The 26,557-nt window shown below is 62.1% G+C and overlaps 1 protein-coding gene across 8 annotated transcripts; it reads right to left on the bottom strand.

The window, feature by feature from the left end:
* Positions 1-405: 405 nt before the first annotated feature.
* Positions 406-26,252, bottom strand: CELSR2 (cadherin EGF LAG seven-pass G-type receptor 2). 8 transcript variants are annotated; one of them, XM_047785126.1, is made up of 34 exons: positions 22,401-26,252; positions 16,871-17,518; positions 14,749-14,971; positions 14,221-14,336; positions 13,963-14,051; positions 13,398-13,555; positions 12,854-13,017; positions 12,610-12,735; positions 12,075-12,241; positions 11,522-11,809; positions 11,265-11,439; positions 10,893-11,034; positions 10,620-10,740; positions 10,015-10,198; positions 9,758-9,859; positions 8,658-8,752; positions 8,216-8,425; positions 7,619-7,802; positions 7,378-7,506; positions 7,113-7,293; positions 6,793-6,960; positions 6,581-6,707; positions 6,262-6,462; positions 5,818-5,992; positions 5,406-5,518; positions 5,196-5,275; positions 4,981-5,107; positions 4,724-4,846; positions 3,723-3,850; positions 3,437-3,525; positions 3,146-3,331; positions 2,843-3,013; positions 2,375-2,609; positions 406-2,085 (listed from the first exon to the last, which is right to left on the bottom strand). In XM_047785126.1, the coding sequence occupies exons 1-34, from the start codon at positions 25,711-25,713 to the stop codon at positions 2,058-2,060; spliced, it is 8,766 nt and encodes a 2,921-aa protein (XP_047641082.1). In that variant the 5' UTR covers positions 25,714-26,252; the 3' UTR covers positions 406-2,057. The 8 variants fall into 8 exon arrangements, with proteins under 8 accessions (XP_047641082.1, XP_047641077.1, XP_047641083.1 ...); XM_047785121.1 differs by having other exon boundaries at positions 406-1,179; positions 4,709-4,846; positions 22,401-26,150; XM_047785127.1 differs by having other exon boundaries at positions 406-1,687; positions 4,709-4,846; positions 22,401-26,150.
* Positions 26,253-26,557: the final 305 nt, after the last annotated feature.

A 26,557-nucleotide genomic window follows, 5' to 3' on the forward strand; every position in this document is an offset into this window, starting at 1 on the left:
ACGTGGGGAGGCAGCTAGTCCCTGGGCACCTTTCACTTCCACCAGCCTCTCAACTCAGCCCTCCCTACTTCCTGAATTCTGCTTCCAGGACAGGATGCAGCCCCAAGGGGCTGGGCTGGAATCCTGCCCACTCTGCGCAGCCTCTCCAGCCACACAAGTCTCTCCTGTCCTGGTGAAAAGGATACTTTCCTGCCATCGGCCACATCTTCCTTGGAAATGCCAGGACACGAGCCATTCAGGGGATACTGTTGGGGTGTCGGTAGAGGGGCTGAGCTCATCAGCCACTTGATATCCAAGTCCCCTGACCTGACCCTTCCAGGGCCCTGCCTGCTCTTGTCATCCAGAGACCAGGCCTCCCGCCTCTGAAAAGATAGGGCCCCACACAGAAGCACACGGTGACAGGGCTCAGCCCGCACAGAACTAGTTTATTCACTAGTATGGGAAAATGAGAAAACAAAACACAAAACTCTATGTATTTACAGTAACAATCAAACTGTACAATCAGATGGTTAGCATCAAGTTAGCATCCAGCATCTTTGTATTTTTTTTTAAGTCAAGTCATCAGTAGTAAAAACCAGTTACATTTTTAATCCTTTGCAGGAATTGCTGGGGGGAGAGGCCAGGCGAAGGATCCATGGCAGAAAAGCCAGAGGCCAGCCTTACAAATGAGACACGGGAACGTTTTTTCTGCTCGTAACCTCTTTTTCTAGCCACCTGCTCCAGAGGAAAGTCAGTGACAAGTCTGGTATCCATGCTTAGCTTAAATGGTGACTCAATGAATAGCGGTTGGCGAAACGGGAGAGAGGGGGAGGTGGGGAGATACAGCCCGGGGCAAGGAGAAGGGCCGCAGGCCCCCTCGCCAGGACTGCTGGGTACATACCCAACCTGTGACGGCCACATCAGACCCCCGGGACTGGCCAGGAACCCATCCCAACGCAAAAAGCAAATAAATAAAAAATATATATTAACTCTCTCTTCGCCGGGAGCTGGGTGGCAAGGGGGACAAAGAACAGGACCTGGTCCTTTGAAGGAGAGAGCCAATTCCAAGAAGCGGTTCAAAGTGGAGCGCATCTCAGAGGCCACAGCAGGTCAGTGGGGTTTGTCTGGTCTCCGAGGTGGGGTGAGAAGACCTGGCAGCCCAGACTTAGGACCTGGGCTGGAGGCGGCGTCCTCTTCCTCCTGGTCCCACCCGCACGAAGCAAAGAAGCGCAACGTAATACATGACTGGCCGTCCCCAGCGAGGGTCAGGCAGGGACATGAAGCACTTTCGGGTCAGCGAACTGAGCAAACACCCGGGCTGCAGCAACAGCCGGAGTCCGGGAAAGGAGAGGGGCTGGGGTGGCCCGGCCGCCGCCCAGGGGCGCGGGGTCCCCTCAAAATGTGTTCATGCAGCATTTGGGGGTCTGGGGGCGCCGAGTCCTGCCGCCCCCTCTCCGGACAGGGCGTTTTCAGTTCCTGGGAGGGCGGCACGGCCAGGGGAGGCACACCCTGGCCCCGCTGCCCTCGCCACACTGAGGCCTGCCCGGTGCAGCCCGCAGGGCTGAGCGCCCTGGGCGCGTGTGGCTTTGTCCTTCCTTTTGGTGATGGCAAATGAGGGGCAGGCCCCCAAGAGTCCCTCTCCTCCCAGAGGCACAGCAGATGGGAAACTGAGGAGAGGCGGGGAAAGCGTCCTGGGAGGTCCTATCCTCTTTGGGGAGGGAAAGGGGAGTCAGTTTCCAGCGTATAAAAAAAATTAATCCCTGAAGTCATGAAGAGTGGAGATCCTTTTTTAAATTCCTTTTTTTCCTCTTTTCTGAAAAACTTTGTCTTGGAGATGTTGGCCCCAGGGGTCCAAAGTGCAGTGAGGGGGGTGGTGGGGGAGGGAGTTGGCACTAGATGGCCTGGGGGGGGGGGGTCGGGGCCCCTCCCGGCAAGGCCCCGGGCTCCTCAGATGGACGTTTCGTCGCTGCTGCAGGCAGGTGGGGGAGCGGGGCAGGATAAAGCACAAGACAGTGGGGGCATGAGTGCAGCTGGGGAAGGTAAGGGAGCCTCAGAGTGTAGGAACCACCGGCCCAGGGTTAATGCAGGAAGTTAAAGAAGAGAAATCTGGAGAGGCAGGAAAGGAAAGTGACAGAAAAGGCAGACAGAGGGTTAGTGGGAGCAGAGGAGACAGAAGCTTTCACCAGAAGAAGGAAACAGAAGAGCAGCCCCAGCTCCCCACCCTCCCTCCCACGGCCTGATGCCGGCCAGGGGCCGACCCACGGGGCTCCGTGGTCGGGGGCCCGTGGCCTGAGGGGAGCTGGGCCACGCTCGGCCCTTCTGTCCTGATTGCCGACCAGCGCGGCCTGGGCCTCTGAGGGGCTGCACCCTGTCCCGCCCGCTCAGCCACACTCACTCGGAGCCCGATGAGTCCTCGTCCACCGTGCCTGCCTTGATGCTCATGGCAATGGGCATGACCCCGTTCAGCTGCTCCTGGAGGCTCTGCCGGGGCGGGGGCCGTGGAGGGGGCCCGGCCCGGCTGCCCTCGCTGGCAGAGGAGCCCCGGGAGGACCCTGTGCCCTGCTCCAGGGGCAGTCGGAGGAGGCTGCTCTTCTCGCTGATGGTAGGCAGACACTTCTTCTTGAGGATGCCTGTGGGCCGGGGGGTGGGTGTCGTGAGGAGCATGGGGCCGCCCTAGAAAGCTCCACCAGCCACAGGGCCAATGTGAGGTGTGAGGTGGCTGATGGGGGAGCCGGCAGCTGAGCACACCCCACTCACCCTTGTGAGGCTGAGCAGAAGGGCCTGGAAGGGAGCCCAGGGACCCCTCTCGCCCCTGTGGGGCTGAGCAGAAGTGCCTGGGAGGGGGCCCAGGGACCCCACTCACCTTTGTGAGGCTGAGCAGCAGGGCCTGGAAGGGGGCCCAGGGAGCCCTCCCGAGGCAGGGCATCTCCATTCTCCCGCGGCCGCTCGTCAGAAGTCCCATTGCCACCACCCTCCTTTGCTGGGGTCCCAAAGTCTCCTGGCCAGGGGACCTTTCCGGGCCCCAGGCCCCCATCTGGTGGAGAAAGGAAGTCCGTGAGGCCCAGGGAAGGCTGACGGCCAGAGAGTCACTGCCCTAGTCTTACCTCCCAGGAGGGAGCCCCAGACCCTTGGCCCTCCCGTTGTCCCCAACCCTGCGCTGGCCCACCCTTGGGGGTGCTGTGCAGGGGCAGCCTCTCGGCCCCAGGCCCCAGCAGGCTGTCCCAGCCTGGCTCTCCAGGGAAGGCGGCCTCCCGCTCCTCCTCCTCCTCGCTGTCTGACGAGTGGGTAGAGGCATAGGAGCCACTCTGGTCATCTTCCAGGGACAGGTCACTGTCAGAGTCCGTGTCGGGATCTGGGAGGTGGGGAGAGTTCACAGGTGGCATCGCCACCTCTGCCTACGCTCAGCAGAAGCCAGGCACCCCCTCCCCCATCTGCCTTCAGGGGGCTCCATCCTCACCGTGCTGCTGGTCTTGACCTTCCAGGAATAGGCTCCCCGGGTCCCCCAGGCCAGGGGGCCCCTGACCAGGGTTCAGTGTGGACTCCTCCCTAAGAAGACAGACATGCGGGAGGTGTCAGCCTGGCCCCTCGCCCACTGTCCTACTTTCTCCTCTCTCCCCATGGCCCTCACTGCTTCCAGGTCAAGTGTCAGCCGTGTGCCACTCAACTCCCAGCAGCCGCTGACCTGGGTCTAGCACGTGCGGTGCTCTTGGCCCCTTCCCAAGCCTCCCAGGGCCAGAGCTCACCTCAGCAAGAAGGGGATGTAGCTGGGCTGACTCTTGCCGGAGCGGCTGGCACTGTGCAGAGAGCCAGCTGAATCTCCATAGGGCTGATACAGCCTTCCGTCCGCATAAGGGCTGGGGCAGTTGTAGGACTAGGCAGGGAACAGAGAGGTCAGTAAGTGGGGGAGCAGGATGGGGTGGCTCCAAGCTGGGAAGTGGAAGGCCGAGGGAGCTCACCCTGAGATCTACCGCCCAGGACCGAAGAGATAGGCCCCACATCTCTGCTGCCCCGTCGCAGGGCCTAGAAATGGTTGCAGCTCTGCCATAGCTCTGCCACTTCTATGCACCCCAGATACCCTGGACTCGGCTGTGTAAGGGCTTGGTGGCTAAAGATGGCACCAAGAATTGTCTCCTGAGGAGTTCCCATTGTGGCTCGACGGTTAACATATCCGACTAGGAACCATGAGGTTGCGGATTCGATCCCTGGCCTCGCTCAGTGGGTTAAAGATCCGTAGTGTAAGTCACAGATGTGGCTCAGATCCCGCGTTGCTATGGTTGTGGTGTAGGCCGTCGGCTACAGCTGATTCAACCCCTAGCCTGGGAACCTCCATATGCTGTGGGAGCGGCCCTAGAAAAGGCAAAAAGACAAAAAAAAAAAAGAAAAAAAGAATTGTCTCCTGAGAGCATCCTGAGAGACACAGAAGACTTACCAAGAGGCACAAGGGATTCTCAGGTGTGGGCATTTCTGACCCGATTAACTGTCTGGGCCAATTCCTCACCTTACCTGCCAAGCTTCACACCCATCTCAAGTCAAAATCCTCCTCCCCACCCCCCCACCACAGGTGCCCTTCTTCCCAGGCCGCACATCCCATTTCACCACCCCTCCCTCCTTCCAGGAAAGGACGTAAGGATGGAGAGAAAGTAGGGTGAAAAGCACACAGAACAGGCTCCTTGGGCCTGTGGCCTCTCCCTCCCGCCCCCACCCGCACGACCCCGCCCCCCTCTCTGACCCCTGGCTCCCTCACTGAGGTCAGGGTGGACTTGGTCGTCAGAGCAGGGTCCGGGCTGGGCTTGCGGCTGCAGGTGAACTTGAGCGCCTTCCGGACCTCCTTGCTGAGCACCACGTAGGAGAGGAAGATGAAGGGGCCCTGACAGGCAAGAGGCAGCGACTGTCTGGAAGGGCTTGTGAAGGCACCCCACAGCCAAGCTTCCCTCCCGCCCCCACTCGTCTCCCCGCCGCCACCACATCTCTGCGGGGCTCCCACGGGCACGGGCAGGGTACCTGGATGCAATTGCAAGCAGCAAAGAGGTAGTGGAAGAGGAGGGTGTCACTGTTGACAGAGAGCAGTGCCAGCAGCCACGCGGCGCTCAGCAGCAGGAGGACAGTGAAGGAGGGCCGCAGGCCCGAGCTGGGGAGGGGGTGGGCTGTGAGTCTGGCCGTGGGGCGTCCCACGCCGATGCCCGTCCACGGCCCAGGTACGCACCCCCCATACTCACACAGGGCCTTTCTTCTCAAAGCCCTGCCGCTGGGCAGCACAGGAGGCTCGGGCCGCCAGGATGTACAGGAAGACGCTCATCTGGCAGGGGAGGGGCAGTGTGAGGGCGTCAGACAGCTTCCACCCACCCTCAGGGGGCCTCAGCCATTCCTAAAGGGGATCCTGAGGTCACATGCAACCTGCTCACCTCCAGCCACGCTCTAGAACTCACCGAGACGGCAAAGGCCACAGGGCCAGCGAAACTCCAGATGAGCGTATCGTAGACGGATAGCCAACAGAAGTCGGGGTTCCCATAGCCCTCGGGGTCCAGGCCCACGGCCAGACCTGGGAGTACGGGGACAGCAACAGGCGAAGCGGGTGGTCAGGGACTTTAGAATCCATCAGGCAGTCAAGGGGGCTCCCAGGGCCAGGCACAGAGGGCGAAAGATTCTGCCCCTGATCTGTCCCCCTTCCTAGCATGGGGGACCCTACGCCCAGTAGCGGGGGGGTTTCAGGAGCGGAGTCCAACCACAGGGATACGCATGGAGAACCTGGCCCCGGGGCACAGGGATGGGAGCAGGAGAAGGGGCATGAAGGTGGACCTGGGGATGTGGAACCATAGGCCTGGGAGGGGGCGAGGGTACCTGTGATGAAGGCGGGCACGCCCCAGCCCAGCATGTAGTAGAAGCGCATGGGGCCGGCGTTGACGTCGCGCACCTCGGTGAGTGCCCGGTACAGGTGCAGGGCCTCCAGGAGAGCCCAGGAAAAGGCGCAGAGGTACAGGAAGTGCAGCAGGATGGCGATGACTGTGCAAGCGAACTGAGGGCCCGGGCAGCGCCCAGTCAGTGACTAGGCACAGCCAGAGCATGGGTGCTGCTCTCACCAGACTGGGGAGGAGGGCCTGGGGGTTGGGAGGTGCTTCAGGGGAAGCTGGGCCAGAGGAAGGTACCTCTAGGGTGCTGGGGAAGTAAGGGGGTGCTAGAGAGGCGGAAACAATGGGCTCTTCATCAGTCCCTGCTGCAGGGACTGACGGGGGGCGGGGGGGGGGCGGTGGCGCTCTGGGGACAAGCACAGGAGGCACATCTTACAGGGAGGTCAGCCTGGTTGATTCCCAGGAGGAAGACCAGCTGAGCCAGGCCCAGGGCGGCAGTCAGGTTCCGTCGGATGCCGTGCTGGTTGGAGCGCAGGGCACGCAGGATGGTGAGGAGGAGGAAGGTGAGCAGGAGGGCCGCCAAGGTGACCCCTAGGGCCACGTACGTCAGCGTCTTCAGTGGCAGGATCTCCCCATTCTGCAGGGTGGGTGGCAGGGCAGATTAGGAAGGGCAGGGCCTGAGCACCTAACCCAGTGCTCTGCGCTCCCACCCCCCACCCCGGCTCTGCGCCCCCCCCTCCCCCACTGGGTCCAACCTCCCGCAGGGACACGTCCATGAGCACAGCAAAGCTTGTCATGTGGTTGCACTGGCAGCTGACATGGCTCTCGTTGCGGAAGACGACTTCGCAGCCTCGGGCCGACCAGCCACCTGTGCCGCTGACCCTGCGTGAGAGGGGCAGGGTCAGGACACAAAGAGCCTGGGGTGCCCAGGGGCACAGCCTGGGGGGGCAGGGCAGGGCAGGCTCACAGGATGGAATGGTTCCAGAAGACACAGATGGGCTTGGTCCGCTCTTCCGTCTCCAGCAGCCGGAACTGTACTGTGACGGGCTTGTCCAAAGCTCGGGGCAGAAGCTCCTCATCGTCATGGACACTGATGCTCACCACAGGCGTGTTGATGACAGGGCGTTTGGGAACTCTGACCGGGGACAGGCAGGCAGCGGTCACATGGGAGTCACGTGTCGGGGGGGGGGAACCCCCTTCTTCCCCAAGATGCCCCCAACCCCTGGCCCCTCCCTAGGCCTCACCCGCCCGGACCCCCACCCGGTCCTCGTCTCTCCAGCCACTCACCTCAGGCTGCGCTTGTCCGGGTCGTAGTTGTGGGGCAGCAGCCCGGCCAGGGTGCGGTAGATGATGACACTGGCCACAGCCTCACCCTGGCTCAGCTCTGGGTGCCGCCGCTGACGCCGTGCCAGCTCCTCCAGCTCCTGGGCCTCTCCGGGGCCCGCGGGCCTGACCACAGGGGGCGTTTCTGGGATCGGGACACTGTCCACTCAGCTGGGTCCTGCACAGACGCCCCGGCCTGGCCTGGACCCACCCCGTGGCCCCCACTGACCTCTGAAGACAGACTCAGGCAGAATGACCGTTGTCTCAAGGTCCGGGGGCCGCTCCCCCCGCAGCGCCTCGTAGCGGGGCAGCTTGGCCCCCGCGAAGTTCCCCTTGTCCAAGCGAACCACAGAGATGACTGCGGGGAGGTCACCGGTCAGACCCCGGGTGAGGTGGGCAGGCCCCGGGCATGGCTGCCCTCCCAGAGACTCATGAACCCCTCCCCGCCCCACCTGGCGCAGCAGCCTCACCAATGTTGGGCGTGACAATGGTGAAGGGGCTGAGGTAGGTGTGCCGCATGTTCTGGGCCAGGGCGCTGGCGTAGGCCTCGTAGTGCTGCAGCAGCCAGGCGGTGCCCCCCTCCGTCTGCTGGATCAGCTCCCAGTGCCGCTTGTTGGCTGCATCCAGGAGGGCGCTGCCCACCCGCAGCAGATTCTGGGGGGTGGGCACGGTCACAGTGGGCCGTGCCCACAGCCTCACGCCTTCTGGTCCCCACCGCCAGGCCCCTCCCTGGAATCCTTCCTCCTCACGCTCTAACGACAGCTTCCCAGGCCCTGTGCCTGCGCCCACACAGAGGTATGAGGAGCCGATTCCTCCCTGCCCTGGCACAGTGGGCAGGGCCTCTGCTCCCGGAGCCTGGTCAGACCAGGCCCCTTGCTAGGAAAAGGGTGAGGAAATATACCCCTCTAGGTTACCCACGGGCCGGGCCATGGCTCAAGGGCTCTCACAGAGGCCTCGTGCCAGCTGGGAGCTCCCCAAAGGCAGGGGTGGGGAGTGCCCCCCTCTGCCCCCAGGTTGCCACTGGGACTCCCACCCACCCCACCAGCCCTGCCCCCGCCCAGCCTCACCTCAGTGAAGTGCACATCCTGCGTGGCGGACAGCCCGAAGCCCCGCTGGGCGCTCTCGTGGGCCAGTAGCCTTGTGGCCAGCTGGTAGGCCACCTTGACATCGCTGCCGAAGTAGCCAGCTGTGTGCTGGGTAGCATTGCGCAGAAGCAGGGCCAGCCGCTGGGAGCGCCCCGAGTCCAGGCCTGACTCATTTCGCTGCAGCCGCTCAGCCTGGGCCAGGACAGGGAGGGACAGGGGTCAGCCCAGGAGGATGGCAATGAGGTACCCACAGGGAAGAACTAGAACTCTGAAGAAAAGGGCTCAGGAAAGGGGACAAGTGGCCTCCAGGGTAGGGGTGGGGGTTCCCGGAGACAAGGGCTGGAATTCCAGAGTCCCCTTTCCAGGAGCTGTCCTCCTGGGCAGGTGGGGGGTAGGGAGCAAGGAGATGAGAAAGTTCCCTTACAAAGCCCTTCAGCTCCGAGAAGGTGACGGACGTGCAGTTGAAGAGGTTTGGTGGGAGCCACCCTCGGTGCTCATCACAGTGGCGCACAGCGGTCCCTGGGGGTGGGAAGCAGGAGGGCCGGGCCTCAGGGAGAGACACAGGGGGCTGCCGAGACCAGGCTGACGTCTGCTGGGGGCCCCTTGTGGACCAGAGACAGGAGACAAGCAAACGAGGGCCCTGCCACCCTGGACCTCACCCCAGGTGAGAACAGGAAGGTTGGCGCACTGAATACCAGAGCCCAAACCTCTGCAAGGTCGGCCGAAACCAGGGCCACAGGAGCCCAGGGCAAGTGGATCTCCTTGAGCCCAGACATGGTGCCCCCTCAAGCCACCACCTTGCACGCTCTGCCACTCACTCTGTGCTTTTGAACCCTGCTCATCACCAATCTGAGGGCCAGCGCCAGCCCCCACCCTGGGGCTGGGTCCCTGGAGACAGCACCCAGCAGCCTCTGCTCCCCAGACCGTCTTTCTAGGGGCATAACCCCTACTGGGTGGCAAGCTGAGGACCGGAAGCCTGCGTGACTCATCTCTGAAGCTCTAGTCCCCAGCCCTGTGCCACACTCATTGCACGGCTTTGAGCACTTTGGTTAAGAATCTCGGAATTCCGGAGTTCCCGTCGTGGCGCAGTGGTTAACGAATCCGACTAGGAACCATGAGGTTGCGGGTTCGATCCCTGGCCTTGCTCAGTGGGCTAAGGATCTGGCATTGCCATGAGCTGTGGTGTAGGTTGCAGACGCAGCTCGGATCTGGCGTAGCTGTGGCTCTGGCGTAGGCTGGCGGCTATAGCTCCGATTCGACCCCTAGCCTGGGAACCTCCTTATGCCGCAGGAGTGGCCCTAGAAAAGGCAAAAAGACAAAAAAACCCCAGAATCTCAGCTGTAGGCACCCTCCAGATAGGCAACCCTGTGAGCTGGGAAATGGTGGGCCAAGGAAGTGTGGAACAGGGAGGCCTCCCAGGACCTGGAGGCCAGAAAGTGGTGTCCTAGATTTGCAGCCAGGGCTCCCTACCCTCACCCCACTGATGAGAGGCCAAATCCTCAATCCCAGGCCCCTAGTACGTACCAAAGGAGCCTTTGGGGCAGGGGGCAGCAGCAGGCAGCCCAAAGCGGGTACGGGGCCACCAGATTCCCGCCTCAATAGCTCGGGGGCAGCTGTCGTAATTCACTGCAGGGAAGCACACACGGTCACAGGAGAAGCTGTCTGCCTACAGCTCCAAGCCAGGCTCCGTCTCCCTCCCTAAGCAGCCTCAGGCCTGCAACCAGCCCTTGCCCCTGGCCTCCCTGGCACACCAGGGCCTGGCCCACACTGGGAAGCCCCACCTTCACAGCCGTTGGTGGTAACCTCAGCAAAAGGGTTGTCACAGCGGTCACACTGACGCCCAATGACACCTGGCTTGCATGGACACTGGCCATCCTCGGGGTCACAGACTCGGGACAGAGAGCCCGTGGGGTAGCAGTCACATAGGAGGCAGGAAGGGCTGCCAGGGGGCCGGTAGTGGTTCTCCTGGGAGGGAGGAGGAAAGATGTGGTCACCGGCTCAGGCTCCCTTCCCTGGATCCTTGTGGGTCCTTTCACTGTGACCCCTCTGGGGAGAGGCTCCTTGACCACACGTCCCCCCAAGAATGGTTAATATTCAAAATATTTAACATAATGATTAATGATTTGGAGTTTAACCCATCAATGAGCCAAACAATTAGAACAGGCTGCAAATGAGGACAGCTGGTTCAGAGTTCACTGGCTGAGTCCCAGGCACCCCCACACCCCAGACACATGTGCACAAACAGCCACTGGTCCACCTCCTACGGAGCAAAGCCACACAGCCCTCAGATCTCTGTGGCAAGGCTTTCTTCACTGCCCCCCAAAAGGCCCAGGAGATAAAGAACAGAGGCCAAGGCCATCGTGGAGGCCTAGGTCAGGGCTGTCACCTTGCAGTGGCACTCGCCGCTCGTCTTGTTGCAGTCTGGGTCGAAGCCTTTGCTGACGTCACAGTTGCATGGGCCGCAGGTGGGGTGTCCCCACCAGCCTCGGGGACAAGGCTGGTCAATCCTGCAGAGAGGGGCCCAGGCAGGAGTGAGCTCCCTCCTCTGCCTCCTTCTGACCCTGGCTGTGGTGCGGTTAGGCTCTCAATGCTCTGAGGGCCACAGCAGACATGGGCTGTGGCCACGGGGACCTGCTGCTGCATGCTCCTGGTCACTTACCTGGTCTCACAGTACGGCCCAAGGTAATTTTGGGGACACTCGCAGGTATAGCCATGGGGGGCACTGGGCTTTCGGGTACATATGGAGTGATGCTCACATGGGTTCAGGTCACACACGTTAGTGCAGTTGTCACCATAGTAACCTGGGACCAGAAGGACACAACAAGCTCAATCCCCACCCTCCCCTGGCACATTCTTCAAACCTGCCTTCAGCCACCTCCTACTCTGAGCCTTACACCAGCTGGCTATGACTCTGGCGTGTAGGAGGAGAGGCGCAGAGAGGTGATGTCACAGGCCCCAAGCCACTCAGCAGAGCCAGAACGAGACCCCGGCACTTGCTAATCTGCCCCATTTCCCCAGACCCCTGACACACCTGGATCACAGCTGCAGGAATAGCTGTCCCAGTCATCACTGCAATAGCTGTTGGCAGGACACGGGTTCGAGTCACAGGGGTCTGGCAGGCTACAGCCTGGCTCCACATTGATGCTTTCCCCACGGCTGGGATCCAGACTGCTAACACCCTCGGCTGTCTCGCTTACCCGAACGCCCTGGGAGGGACGGGGTGCTGTTGGCCTTTTGCTGAGCAGGCCTCCAAGGGTTGCCGATGGAAAGGCAGGTGAGGGCGCTTACCTGCAAACAGCCCCGGAAGCCACGGGCCACGCCCCCGGCCGGCCCAGGCACTCCCCCAACCGTAATGTTGCTCAGGTGCAGCCCATGCAGCCGGGGGCCCAGGTTGCCCTCTGCCCGCTGCTGCCCATAGTCGAAGGACAGGATGGCGTGGCCGGGGCCCCCGCTGGCTCCTAGTGCCAGCTGTGCATGGTGCCAGTCCCCGTCATTGGCCCGGCCTGGCTCCAGCTGGAGAGATGAGGCCTGGAGCCCGGTGCCCTCCACACTCAGCACCACGTGGCCCTCCCGCAGCTAGCACCAGAAGAAAAGAGGGTCAGTGGCCTGCCCTAATCCACTCTCCTTCCAGCCCTCTGACCTTCCTGGGCCACCAAACCCATCCCGCAGCCCCGCGAAGGCCTGAGGGGAAAAGGCATCATGTCCCTTGGGCTCAACAGATGGCAGCAATGATCCACCAAAGGAACCCAGCTGCCTTTTTCTTTCCCGGGGAGAGGCCCTGCCCAGCTGTCTCCGGCCAGGCCCGGCCAGGGCCTGCCAGCCCCACGCCTCCCTGCATCACCTGCAGGGTGATAGTGCTGCGCCCCCTCGTGACAGCCTGCAGTAGGACGCCGTCGGCCTGGCGCGTACGGAACATGAGGCTGAGGTGCCAGGGCTGGGAGATGGGCAGTGAGAGGCCGTGCCAGGCCACCAGGCTGCTTCCCAGGAAGCGCTGCGGGTTGGCCATTTCTGGAGAGGCAGATAAAGGCGGACTCTGAGGGGTTAAGCAGCTGAGTGACCCAGGGCATAGGATGCTCAGCAGTGGTGGCTCCCAAGAAGGCAGGGCACCACTGCCTCTCCGAGTGCCCACTCTCCACGTCTGCCCCACCCTCCTGAGCGTGTACCTGCCCCGGGCCCGCCCCACACTGTGCCCAGGCCTGCCTCTGACTGGGCCCTTTGTCTCTCGTGCTGCCCTCTCGGGGCTCTGCCCTGACACGCTTTTCCACCCACAGCCCAGCTCAGCTGGGCCCTGCCCAGTGCCTGCCCCGACCCTGCCAGTGTGTTCCCAGCACTGCTGACAGCTCCTGGGCCCTGGCCCTGGATGGCTGCGCTCCTACCCTGGGCACAGCTCTTGCCCCCGAAGCCCAGAGGGCACTGGCAGCTGAACGCATCCCACTGGTTCACACAGGTGCCCCCATTGTGGCAGGTGTTGCTGTCGCACACATTCTTCTTGGCAGGGCAGCCTAGAGTGGAGAGAAGGGCACTCGGGCGGAGGCTGTGGCAGTGGCTGGAGGGAGCTCTGAGGCCCACACCAGGCACAGCGCCTCCCCCCTGCACTGGGGCCCGGCCCAGCTCCCCTACCAGGCACGGTGCCATTGTTGGCAATGAAGTCGGCCATGTCGACGTGTCGGCTGTCCACCTGCAGGTTCCTCATGCAGCCCACGAAGTGCCGTGTGCGGACAGGGAAGCTCTCGGGCAGGTCAGGGACCCCGCCCAGCAGCAGGGGCCCCGTCAGGTCCAGAGACCTGGGCGAGCGAAAACGGCCACGAGCTGAGGGACAGTGGGGGGCTTCCGGCTCTTCTCCCCACGGCCTGCCACCAGGCCAGGAGATCCAGGGGCCCCGCAGAGCAGCCAGGAGAAGGCGGGCCCCAACCTGGAGCTGCTCCCTTGATACCCACCCCTCCTCAGGCTGCTGCACAAGGCCCGGCTCTAGTCCCCCAAGCTTGCCCGCTCCCACCCCCGACCCCAGCCCCCGCAGAGGGCTGAGCAGGGACAAAGGGAAGCAAGCTGAAGGAAGGCCCCCAGCTGAACTGCTTCCCATGCCAGGGTCCCCAGAGGCCCCCCTTACAACCCTCCCTCCCGCCTGGCCCGGCACCTCACCTTACCACCCCTCGCCCCTGCTTACTTCTTGCTGCCACCCTGGGTGCCCTGGGCAGCACAGGAGTAGTTGCCCAGCACAGCTCCGAAGCGCAGGGCCACCCCTGTGTCACAGCCATCCACAGTCACCACGGCCACCTTCTGCTCAGATGGGCCCTGCGGGAGCCCTGTTTGGCCCAGCAGGGGCTGTGGACAGGGCAGGGATGGGATGGGAAAGAGTGGGTAGGAGCCACTCAGTGCATGGGCCAGGCATGAAGGCACTAGCACACACTGATCCCCTCCGTGTGGGCCTACACGTACACGTGTGTATAGACACACACACACATGCACACAGATGTGTGTGCATGTCTTAATGTGTTTACCTTCCTCAATGTCCACTCGAGTTTGTTCCTGTCTAAAGGAACAAGCAGCATCTACACCACCCGGGGAATGGGCTTGCCCAGCAAGGTGGCAAGTTCCACCCCCTCCTTCCCCGCTTTCAGCCAGGACTGCCACGACCAGCCCAGGGGTTGGCAGGGCCACCTGGGGTCTGAGTGAGAGCCTGAGCCAAGGACAGAACCCGCCCACTCCTTGGCTGCCCCTCCCACACCCACCTTATTGTAGTACTTCAGCTGCACCGTGTGCCACTGGCCGTCACTGACTCCTCCGGGCACGAATGGGGACACAGTGGTGGTCGACTCCCCTGGGGAAAGGACCCAGGTGAGCTGGGACACCAGATGAGGGCTGGGAACGGGGAGGGTGTGCTCACGGTCGGGCTGGGCCCGGATTTGGCTGGGAGAGGGTGTGACTTGGGGTCAAGGGCCAAGAGACACGAGGCCTCTAGGAGATGGGCACGGGGCAACCGGGATCACCTGCAGAGAAGGTGAGCTGGACCTGCTCCTGGATCACCTCGAGGGCCACAAAGTCATGCTTCTCGTTGAAGCGCCCGTTGTACAGCAGCAGCCCGTCACGCTCCTTGGTGGCAAACCTTAGCAGGAGTGGGGGATGGGGGCAGGGGATGGAGCACCCGCCTGGATGCTGGATGCCACACCCCGGCCACCTAACTAACCCTGACCCTGCTCAGGACCCTCCAGAGGACTAACTCTTGGCCGAGGCTCTAGACCACGTGACTAGAATGGGGAAGATGAGCCCAACCCGGGACCAGAAGCAGAACCCAGGCTTCCGGGCTCCCACCCTTGAGTGTGGGGTGGGAGGAGTGTAGGTGGCCCTGCTGGTGTGGGAGGCCTGCTGGCCGAGGGCACACACAGCTCCAAATGCTGACCCTGCTCCACCAACAACCTGTTCTGAGCACTTTTGCTGCCTGACTTCCCACCTCATCCCAGGAATGGGTGACACCCAGGCCCCCCTGCCCCTGCCCTCCCCAGCGCCAGGGCACTCACGAGAGGGCCAGGGTGAAGTGGAAGCGCTGGCGCAGGCCTCGGAAGGTGATGAAGGAGCGGGCGGGGAAGCTGCGCGTGGTCACCTGGCAGAAGGGCTTCTCGAAGTCTCCGGACGGGCAGTCGCACTTGAAGCCACCCACCAGCAGGTTGACACAGGTGCCTCCGTTCTTGCAGACACCCGGGGCGCAACGGCCTGAGCGGGCACTTACCTCGCAGTGCTCACCTGGGCAAGAGGTAAGGCAGGTGAGCGCCAAGTGCCTGAGGAGGAGGGGAACTGGGGCTCCTCTGCTCCCAGTGTGACCCCCATAATCTCCCCAACTCTCCCCAGCATCCCCACTTCTCATGCACTTGTCTTCTCTGAAGGCTGTGAAACCCCCGCCCTCCCAGTGCTGTGCGTGGCCCCCAGGGCCGGACTCGCCACAGACCCACATACTGCTCTCCTGCAAGTTCCTCAAAGCTCCCAGACCTGTCCATACCCCTGTTTGGGCCTCAAAAACACAGGCCCGAGAGACCCCTGATCACCAGGCCCCAGTCCTCATGGCCTCTGGTGTCAGGGCTACCAAGCAAGCTGGGAGTGTCCTGGCCCCTTCGGGGGTGAACGCATGGAGGGAAAAGCCTGCAGGTCAGCACAAGGCCTGGTGCCAACACCCCCGCCCTCCCCCTCACTGGTGCTTTTGTCCCTGTCAGGCGCCAAGATCAGTTTCCCTCCCTGGGGACGAGACCAGGCTTCTACTTGGATTTGTCAGAGTTTCAGAGTTATGGGGAGGTGTAGGCGGGGAGCTGGGGACTCTCCAGAACTGGGGCAGGGAACTCCCACTCTGCGCCCTGGAGTCCAGCTTGAGGACCTGGGTGCACCTGGGAGATGCTGAGAGAGTAGGGGCCCAAGCCTAGGAGCAGAGTAGGAGTCCAAGGAGGAGCTAAAAATTCCAGCAAGATCAGATGGAAAAATCCACCCCTTTCTCTCCCTCCCCATTCCCAGATTCTAGAGATAGGTTCTCAGCTCCAGTGCCTAGTGACTGGCTCTTGTTTCCATGGAAACTGTTGTTCGCCTACTCTAAGCACCCCCCAACCCCATCCTCCTGGACAAAGACTTCCCTCCCCTCCCCCCAGCCCCCTCCACCAGCAGCAGCTGAGAGGAGTCAAGTCTGGCAAGTTCTGGGCAGGAAGATGCAGCAGGGAAGGCAGTGGAGCCTGCCTACCACTGCTGGCAGAGCCAGTGGACATGGCTCTGGGAGAGAGTGAACCAGGCCTAAGGCATCTGGGAAGGAAGGGCCCATGGAGGAGAGGAGGGGGTATCCGGAGGGCAATCAGGAACACAAAGCAGAGGCAAGGAGCATCCCAGGGAGAGGCTGGGAACAGGATGCGTAAATCAGGCCAAAAAAGGAAGGCCTCTTGGTCAGGACCCTGTTTCACAGACCTGGGTGGGGGTGGGGCTATTCTGCTCGGGTCACACAGGTGCAGGGATCTTCTGAAACACCCCTATGCCCACACCCAAACCCCTCCAGTTTCCCCAGCTCTCCCGTGCCTTCCCCTCAACAGGCGGGAGAAAAGCACTTGTGGCAGCCCAGAAAGGTAATTCACTCAGCAGTGGGGAGAGAGCAGTATGAGGCCCAGCATCACCCCTAAACCAGCTGTGAGCAAGTCACCTGATCTCAGCCTGCCCTTAAATCACAGCCAACGCTTCCTCCAGGCCAGCTCTTTACACAGGTTAAGTTAATTAATTTCATCTTCACAACCACCTTATGATGTAAGTAGATTCATTATCTCCATTTAAAAATACTAAGGCACAGAGAGGTTAGGTAACTTGCCCAAGGTCACACAGCAACTCTTGTCCAAGCTTGAGATACAAATGCAAGCAGGTTGGCTCGAAGGCTAGGGCTGACCTCAGTTACAGCCCCTGCGGTGGGGGCAGATAGGTGGCAGAGAAGGGCTCCCCCTTCTGCCTTCCCTAATAGGTGGCTGGTGTGAAAGAGCAAGTGGGACTGGTGGGCGCCCAGTGTACTCTGTACCTTCCTCCAGAAAGGAACACGGCCACTCCTGTCTTTAGCCCGATTGTGCTGGCACCACAGTGTCAGCCCTCTGGACCACCCCTGGGGGGACCCCTCCCTCTTTGAAAGCTCACCCGTGTAGCCCTCTCGGCAGAGGCAGGTGTAGCCGCCCTCACGGCTTCGGCAGCGCCCGTGGGGGGCGCAGGGCCGCGAGTAGCAGAGGTCCACTTCCGTCTCGCAGTAGTCACCGGTGAAGCCTGGCGGGCACCGGCAGCGCAGCCCCCCGACCGGGTGGATGGGCCGGAAGAGCACGGAGGAGGAGGAGATGAAGGGCGCCGAGGAGTCGAAGCGCAGGACCGACACGCAGCGCATGTAGTTCTCGCAGGGCTCGCGCAGGCAGATGTTGTCGTCGAAGGGCAGCACGCGCTGCGCGGAGATGGCCGTCAGCAGGCTGCGGTTGAGGTACAGGCGCTCCTGCAGGTCCTCCGAGGGCAGGAAGGGGGGCCCGCCCCCGGGCCCTGGCGGCTGGCCCACCGACAGGCTCACGTTGAGGATGTGGCCGCCGGGGGCGTCCGTGTCCCGCTGCACGTTGAAGACCACCACGTGGTCTGGGGGTGTGGCCAGCGTGGCGGCCACGGCCTGGATGAAAAGACCCAGAAGCGGCGACAGGAAGCGCTCGGGAGACATGTCCTCCAGGCGCAGCGTGATGCTGTGCGTGAGCATCTCGTCGGTGATGATGGTGACTCGCAGGGCGCACTGGGCGGTCACACTGTGCACGCCATCTGCGGAGAGGCCAGATGGTTAGGACCCAGGGAGGGCAGGGGTGCCAGAGACCCGGCCGAGGCAGGAGCACCCGGGGGAGGGAGAGCGTGTGGGCCGAAATCCCCTGCAGGCTCCTGCACTGCCCAGTTGCCAAGAAGGCGTCCTGTTTTCTGACTGGCATAATGGTGTCCTAGGAGGTATGTGTATGTCACCCGTGGGACAGTCACTCCTTGAGGACTCAGCCCCCATTCGCACTTAAGGGGGTTGATTGCAGAAGTCCTCATTGCATACTTTCCAGAAACCCTCTGCTGTGTAACATGGGCACATCTGGTTTTTTGTTTGTTCGTTTGTTTTTCATTTTTGGCCGCCTCTTGGCATGTGGAGTTCCCCAGCCAGGGCTCAGATCTGAGCTGCAGTCGTGACCTAAGCCAAAGTTGGCTGTGACGCAGGAACCTTAATCCACCGTGCTTGCCAGAGATGGAATGTGCTCCCAAGACGCCACCAATCTCCCGTTGTGCCACAGCGGGAACTTCTGGGCACATCTATTTTTTTTTTTTTTTTGCATATGGAGGTTCCCAGGCTAGGGTTCCAGTCGGAGCTGTAGCTACCAGCCTTTGCTACAGTCACAGCAACACCACACTTCACAGCAATGCCAGATCCTTAACCCACCGACCAAGGTCAGGGATCGCACCTGCATCCTCATGGATGCTAGTCGGGTTTATTAACTGTTGAGCCATGATGGGAACTCCCTGGGCACATCTTTTAAGTCTATGCACCTTTTCCTGCCAAAGCCACAGGTTCTATTCCATTATACCATTCTTGGCAAATTTCCCTACACAAGAGTCCCATTTTGCCTGTTTCTTACCTCTCTGTAGGGCCCAGAGCATGAGAGATCCACAAACATAATCTTCCTGCTCCCTCAGCCTCTGTATCTCAGCTACCACAACCCTGACCCTGGCCGTGTTCCCCTTTCCCCCACTGCGGCAGAGTGGGGGGTGAACTGGGTCACTGGGCCACCCAGTCCTCCTCCCACTGAGTCCCATGGCTGCTTGGGCACAGGCCCGCTATCCCCATGGCAACGCCCCACACAAAGCATTCTTCCCGCCCAACTCTCTGGGCTGCTGAGGGTAGCCGGGGGGCCCCACCCCAGGAAATCCAGCTGAGCCACCTTACCGGTGGAAGCACCACCCACTGCCCTGCTGCTGCGGGGTTCGAGGGACCAGAGATGGAAGGGCCTGGGCAGCTCTCCATCCTGCTGCCCAGACAGAGCCCCACAGGGCTGACCCCTCCTCCAGCCCTAGGCCCTCCAGCACCTCATCGCCCACTTGGCTCGCCAAATTACAGCCTGGCACACCCTCAGGCCACACACTCACTTATGAACAGCTAAGTATGCACTTGCCGGTGTCTCACTCCACCCACACACCCTAAGCCTAGAAATACCATGTACACCTGAATGCACAAATACATGGCAATGGATTTTACTCAGCTGAAAATGAAAACTAGAGGCCAAGGGAAGAGGGAAATGGCTCGGCAGGGCTACAAGGGACACTCATTTTTTATTTACTACAGTGTCCTACACATAGTAGGTGTTCAGTCAATACTAAGATGTTCATGAGAATCTGTTTGGTCTCCATAATGAAGAAATGAGCTTCACAAACAGCAGGAGGAGCCTAAGCAGCTATGAAAAAGGAGGACACCCTGGCAGGAATGGGGCAGGAGTTGGTGTTTCTGGGGTGGGATGGGAGTAGGAGAGGGATCTAGGAATAGATTCCACGTCTTTGTCACATCTCCTGGAGGCGTCGACGGCACTGGTGGCTCAGTTGAGCCTGGGAAGGCCGAAGCCCAACACCTGTCCCAGCCATGACCGCGGCCCACCGCGCACCTGCCCTCCAGCCTCATGGTCTGAGAACGCCGAGGCCCGCCTGCTCCCAGCAGCAAGCCTGTTTTGTCGTCACCCACTTCTGCTCCTCCTTCTCTTGACTTGCAGATACCCAGATACCGCACAGGCTGTTCCTTCCTACCTGGCCTCTGCAGATACCGGCCCATAGTCCTAGTTTTCTAAACTGCCCTAAATTCACCTTTTCCAGGAAGCCCCCCCAGATTGATGACCTCAGGCTCTCCTTTTCTCCCTTCTTCAGACCCCCCCTTGCACTGAGGTATGGAGCTGGCACAGGACTCCTGTTTACCTGGTGCCCAGCCAATCCTGAGTGGGATAGTCCCTCTGGGTAGAAAGCGGCCTAAGCGTCCACACAGAGTACTCCTAACTGATTGGGGAGGGGAGGCGGCAGTCAAGGCCAACGAGCCACAGAAACCTCATCACCCCTCAGCCCTAGGAACAAGCACTCCTCCCCACGTCCCCCCTCTGCTGTCCCAGGCCCCGCCTATGCCCCTCGCCCAGTGTCTCTGTTGCTTCCCATCTGTCCACCATCTGTGGCCACCTGCCCCTCAGCTATTGTCCCCCCTCCCAGCAGTCAACCCACTGCTCTCTCCTGCCTCTTTGTTCCTCTCCCCTGCCTTGACCTGGGTCACCCCTCAGGTGCAAAGAAGATGGTGGGAACAGGGGTGGGGAGTGCATTGCGTGAGCCATCCTCCTGGACAGAAAAAAGGCTGGGGTGGGCCCTGACCCCAGGAAACACCGTCTGTGCCCAGAGCCCAGCCAGCCACACCTGGAAAAGTTCCACATCCCAGACTGTGGCAGAATCGGATTCCAAGCCTCCCTTCCCCTGGCAGATGTGCCAGTGGAAGTTGTAGGCCTGGAGGGGGTCTGCCACTCCCGGGGCTGACCATGCCATGGACAGGAGCCCCTGCGTGTCTTAACAGAGGAAGAAAAGGCAGGGGGAACTCAGGCTTCAGGAGAGCCATGCAGCCCAGGCTGGGGCAGCTGCAGCCGCTGCAAAAAAGAGAGGGGGAAATCAGAGAGGCATAAGCACAGAGACCAAACAGGGGAAGACAAAGGCCCAGGAAAAGAGCCAGCAGTGGAGAAAGTGGGAAAGGAGGAGAGAGTCACACAGGAGATGGGGAGAGGGCAGTGGAGGGGGTCCAGCAGAAGGGCCCCCGGGGGCAGAGGCGGGAAAGAAAGAAGAGACAAAGAACAAGAGAAGGAAAACAAAGGGGCAGTGGGAGTCGATCCCTCTCACCCCAGCCTCCCTGAACTTTGGGGTTGCCGTGGTGACTGCCTCCAAGGGTCAGGGCCGAGGGGAGAGGGTGGGGCTAGGGCCGGAGGGCCAGCCGAGGCTGCCCCCTCTATTCTGGGGGGCTGCGGTCTGGGGCTTTGCCCGGTAGAGGCACGAAGGCGGGGGCGGGGGGGGGGCCTCCTCTGCCCCGTCCCTCGGCATCCTGTGCACTCACCGAGTGGACTGGGGGGTGGACAGGAGGGAGAGGCCACGGCCCTCCACCGCTTCCCACTGGCTCCCAGCACAGAGAAGGACACGAGACAGGGGAGCTCCAGCTCCCACTTCCTCCTCCTGGAGGAGAACTGAAGCTTCCAGAGGCACAGAGCCTTCTCTGCGACCTCTAAACGCTCACGTGCCTTGGCTGTGATGGCCACCTGAGGGGTGCGGCAGGGGGGAGCATCAGTCCAGAAAGGACCACAAGTAGGGGCGCTGAAGCCACGCCCTGTGTCCCGCCTGCCTCTCACTCCAGGCCTGGACTCCCTGCGCTGGAAGTGAGGCCCGCCAGGCTCCTTTCCTTCCCCCTTCCCTGATGTGTCTGGAGTGGGGGTGCCCTGACCCGCCCATCCCCAGGGTGCAGCCAACAAGGAGCCCTCCGGAGGATCTCAGCTGTTCTCAGGCGTGGCGCAGGGGCTCAGGCGCCTGGGGCGGGCCCCCTCCTTGCTGGTGGCAGAAGAGACAGAACGTGGTCCCTGGCCCAACCCTCCTTCCCCAGCCCTCTGTCCTGGGAGTCTGCAGGCTGAGCGCTTGGCCAGGCAGCTGGAACGCCCGGCCTGGGTCCTGGCCAGGCTCCCACGCCCCAGGACTCTGTTCTCTCGCCACTGGATCTGGGGTCACTGGATCCGGGGTCACTGCCCTCAGAGGTCACCAGTTCCCAGGCACGTGGTGGTCCCCACGTCCCATCCTCTGAGCCCAGGCTCTCAGGGCCCACAGGGAAAGCCTGGCATCTAGAACAGCCCGTGGGGTGGCAAGGGGGCCTGGGAGGCCTCAGCCTGCCCCTGGATCCCCTGCAGCCCCTCCCCCAGGCGGGACCCGAACCACAACCTCCGACAGTGGGGTCTGTTTGGACAGAGACAATGAGCTCCGGCCTCACTTCCTGTGGGAGCTCAGAAGAGGGAGCCAGACCAGGCTCTTTCTGCCTGGAGGGAAAAGAATGTACTAGACAAAGTCCCCCTCAGCCAGTCTGCGGCTCAGCCGGGGACCAGAAGGGGCCCGACCGCAAGGTCCTGACCCCGCAGCAGCAACCCCGTGCCCCCAGAGCCTGGGCTCTGTGGGAGGCTGTGTGAGATCACAGAGATACCCTGGGGGGTGGGGGTGGGGGTGGAGGGTGCTGGGCAGCGGCTGGCCTCTCCTGGCCACAGTCCTCCATCCCTCCCCCAGCTTTCCTGAACCCCAGTCTTCCACGCACCTCCCCCACCCCCCAAATTCTTGGCAGCAGCCATGGCCAGGGCAGCCTCACAGCGCTTCCCCCACCACGTCACAGGCTGGTAGGCAGGGGGCAGCCAACCGGAGAGGCCCAGGCGGCCTGGGGTGGTGAGCGAGGACGGCCCAGCTGCCAGGATTCCACGGGCTCCTTCCCAGGCTGCTTGCTTCTCGCCCCTCGATGGCTGGGCCAGTACCCAGTACTGGGCAGAGAGGCAGCTCAGCGGTTCCTCCTGGGACAGCTGCCCAGGCCCTCCCCCAAGGGCCACCCCCCTGACCCCACCCCAGGGTCACCTGGGCCCTTCCTTACCTGAAACCAGCACGCTCATGATGGCCTCCAGAGGTCGGTTGTTGTCCAGGGCCCGGCTCAGCCTCAGCTCGCCAGTGGAGCCATTGAGTAGGACCAGGCTGAGTTCGTTCCCCCGCTCGAAGCTGTAAGTCAGGCTGTCCGAGATGTCAGGGTCGTGGGCAGGCACGCGGCCGATGGCACCCCCCGGGAAGCTGCTCGAGCGGTTGGTGACATAATTGTTGAAAAGGATCTCAAAGTTGCCCAGCACGGGGGGGTTGTCGTTGCGGTCAAGCAGGCGGACGTGCACCGTAGCCCGGCTCACCAGGGGCGCCGACGTGGCCTGGATGACCAGGATGTATTCCGGCCGGTCCTCGTAGTCCAAGTCTACCAGGGCGGTCAGCTCCCCAGAGAAGATGTCCAGCTGGAAGACCTCAGGGATGTTGCCCTCCACGATCTGGTACATGATCTGGGCGTTGGTGCCCTCGTCAGGGTCAGTGGCTGTGACCCGGGCCACAGCCAGCCCAATGGGACTGTTCTCTTCCACAAACACATCAAACTCATCCTGCTCAAAGACGGGCGGATTGTCATTCACATCCAACACAGTGACCGTCACCTCCATGGGCGTGCGGGCTGGAGGCATCCCCTTGTCCACTGCATATGCCCGCAGGATGTACTGGGCCACATTTTCACGATCCAGCCTCCGCAGCGTGCGCACGATGCCTGATGTGGACTCTACGATAAAGTCGCCATCTCCATCATCGCCACCTTGGAAGGTGTAGAAGACCCTGCCGTTAAGACCAGAGTCACGGTCAGTGGCTGAGATCTGCAGGACGCTGGTGAAGGGGGGCACATCCTCGTAGACGCTGCCCTGGTAGGAGTCCCGCAGGAACTGAGGAGCGTTGTCATTCACGTCGTTCACCAGGATCTCCAGGTAGGTGGTGTCAGACTTCTGGGGGATACCGTTGTCCCGGGCGGTGATGGCCAGGGTGTAGGACACCTGGTCCTCGTAGTCCAGCTCGGCCTGGGTGGTGACAGCCCCCGTGTCTGCATCGATGCGGAACTGGGGGATGCTGTCCTCCATAAAGTAGGTGATGCGGGCGTTCTCACCGGTGTCCTCGTCTGTGGCACTGATCAGCACCACCGTGGTGCCTGCTGGCCGGTCCTCGTTAACATTCACCGTGTAGTGGGAGCTCTGAAACACGGGACGATGCGTATTGGCGTCAGTGACATTCACCACCACTTGGGCGGTGTCCTGCCGTGTGCCATCAGAGGCAGTGACAGCCAGCACGTACTGCCGCTCAAGTTTGTAGTCCAGGGGCAGGGCAAGGGACACCAGCCCACCACCGCTCTGGCTGGTGATGGAGAAGCGGTTTCGGGTGTTGCCGCTGGTGATCTGGTAGGTGATGACACTGTGGGCATCACGGTCCACGGCTGACACCGTCACCACGCTGGTGCCCACAGCCGCATCCTCATTGAGCCGCACCGTGTACTCGGGTTGGGTAAAGGTCGGGTTGTTGTCGTTGACATCCAGGATGGTCACGCTGACACTGGCCGAGGCAGTGAGGGTTGGGGTGCCGTGGTCTCGAGCTTCAACTCCAAAGCTGTAGAAATCAACTTCTTCCCGGTCCAGTTCAGCAGCCACAGAGATCCAGCCTGTGCCATTGTTGATGGTGAAGGGGAAGTCGTGCCCGACCCCTGCCAGGCGGTATTCCAGGCGGGCATTGTCACCAGCATCAGCATCGATGGCCTGAACATGGAGAACCAAGTAGCCTAAGGGGACACTCTCCAGGACAGTAGCCTGGAAGGGGGTGCTGACAAAGATAGGGGCGTTGTCATTGATATCCAGGACCTGCACTGTCACTAGGCCAGAGACATTGGAGAGAGGGGGGCGGCCACCATCCTGTGCCCGAACCCGTAAGGTATATTCCTTGGTTGTCTCATAGTCAAGAGGGCTCACCACATCCAGAGCGCCAGTCTGGGCATCTAAGTAAAACTGTCCCCGAGCATTGCCACTCATGATGCTGTAGTGCACCAGGGCATTGCTGCCCTTGTCTCTATCCGAGGCTGTGACCCGGAGTACCAGGGCTCCTGGGGTCACGTCCTCCCATACCTGGACCACATAGCGCTTCTCGCTGAACTGGGGGGCATTGTCATTATCATCCTCCACAGACAGGAAAACAGCAGCTGTGGCACTCCGTGGACCAGGGTCCCGACCCTGGTCACTTGCTTCCACTGTCAACTGGTAGGATTCCACCTCTTCCCGATCCACTGGGCCTCGGGTTCGGATCACCCCAGAGCGAGGGTCAATCTCAAAGACTTCAGAGGGGCCGCCCCCAGGGCCCTCCAGCAAGCGGTACAGAATATTGGCATTGGGAGGGGCATCACCATCTGTGGCTCTGACAGTGAGAACCTCATAGCCAACCTCCAGGTTCTCCCTGAGGCTCTCCTTATACTCCAGCTGCTCAAAAACTGGGTCATGATCATTGGTGTCAGTCACCAGGATGGTGAGCGTGGCCAGGGCACTGCGTCGGGGCATGCCGTGATCCTGTGCCGTGACCCTGAAGACATGGGTGCTCTTGGTCTCACGATCCAGCTCCTCGACTGTGGTTACTGCACCGGTGACTGGGTCCAGGGAGAAGAAATGGTTGGAGCGGCTATCGAAGAGGGCATCCATAGTGTACTCAAGCCGACCTGCCTCACCCTCATCTGGGTCGATGGCCCGCAGAGATGCCACAGGGGTACCTGCTGGCTGATTCTCGGGCACTGTGGCCTGGTAGCTGGGGGGCTGGAACTGGGGGGCTGTATTCACATTCCTTTTCCGACGCCCACCCATGGACTCTTCTGCCGAGCTGTCCCCTGCCCTGAACCCTGGAGTCTGCACCAGCTTACAAGACTGGCATCTCAGCCGCGGGGCCTTTAAACACAGGTGCTCATGGGGCAGGGTGAGCTTGCCCTGTGAGGAAAGGTGGCCTCCAATGCCCAGAAGACGACAGCTCCAGGGGCAGCCTTCCCGGGCTGGCGGCAGGGGGATGTGGGCCCCAGATTCTGGACACCAGACCCTCAGGCCATCGTGGTGGGGCACCAGATGGCCAGTCAGTTCGGTCCCCGCATCCCTGCAGCGGCTGGTGTAGAGCCAGAGGTTCGAGGATGAGTCTGGACAGAGCCAGCCCACGGGGGCGCAGGCCCCCGAGGAGCCGCGTCCCCCGGGCCCCAGGGAACGACAGGGCCCCACTTGGTCTCCCAGCAGTGGCCGCAGCAGCAGCAGCAGCAGCAGCAGTAGCAGCAGCGGCGGCAGCGGCGTTGGAAGGGGGGCGCGGGCCGCCGGGCTCCGCATCTCTCCCACTTCCCGGCCGGCCGGGTCAACGGCGGCGGCGGCTCCTCCTCCCGCTCCTGCCGGCCCCGCCGCGCCTCATGCCCAGGCCGGGGCGCCAGTCCCCGGGGTCCACTCGTGCGCCCCGCAGGGCCTGCTCCTTAATGCCTCAACAGGGCCTGGCGCTGCGCGCTCCCACGCGCCCCGGCTCCCACCGTTCCCCGAGCCGGGCCCGCGGGCCGGGTCACCCCGACCACCACCGGCTGCCGCGGCGCCTCTACTTGCACACCCGGCTCTCTCCACCTGCGCCCGCGGGCCCCGCGCCCTTGGCCCTGCCAGTCCCCCGGTCCTTGGAGTGCCCCTCGCCCCCGCGGGATAGCCCACCTGCGCCCGCGGAGCTTTGCACCCGGACCCTGGCCGGGACCTGGCAGCCCCTGACGGCCCCGCGCCGCCCGCTCGTGCCCTGCGTCCCCGCCGGCGCTGCCGCTGCTGTCGCCGCGGCCCCGGGCCCAGCCCCACGCTCCCTCGCCTTCCAGGCGGGCGGGCGGGCGGGCAAGCTCTGCAGAGCGGTGGCGGCGGCGGCTCATTACCATAGACCTGCTCGCGCCGCCGCCGCCTTAAAGTGGCGATGCCGCCGCACCAAAGGAGGTGGGCCCCGCCCAGCTTCCTCCTCCGCAACAGTCTCTAGAATTCCCGCAGTCCAGACGCCCCTGCCCCTAACGAACCGCCCCCCGGGCCTGCCCCTGGGCCGATGCCAGATCCCTACAACAGTCTAGAGAGAAATTAATCAGAAGCCAGACAGCAATGATAATAATGGTGGCAGTAACCCCTAAGTATGCTTAGGGGTTTTCAAAACATTTTGAAGGGC

This window comes from Phacochoerus africanus, chromosome 6 (assembly GCF_016906955.1).
Source record: "Phacochoerus africanus isolate WHEZ1 chromosome 6, ROS_Pafr_v1, whole genome shotgun sequence".
NCBI classification, from domain to species: Eukaryota; Metazoa; Chordata; class Mammalia; order Artiodactyla; family Suidae; genus Phacochoerus; species Phacochoerus africanus.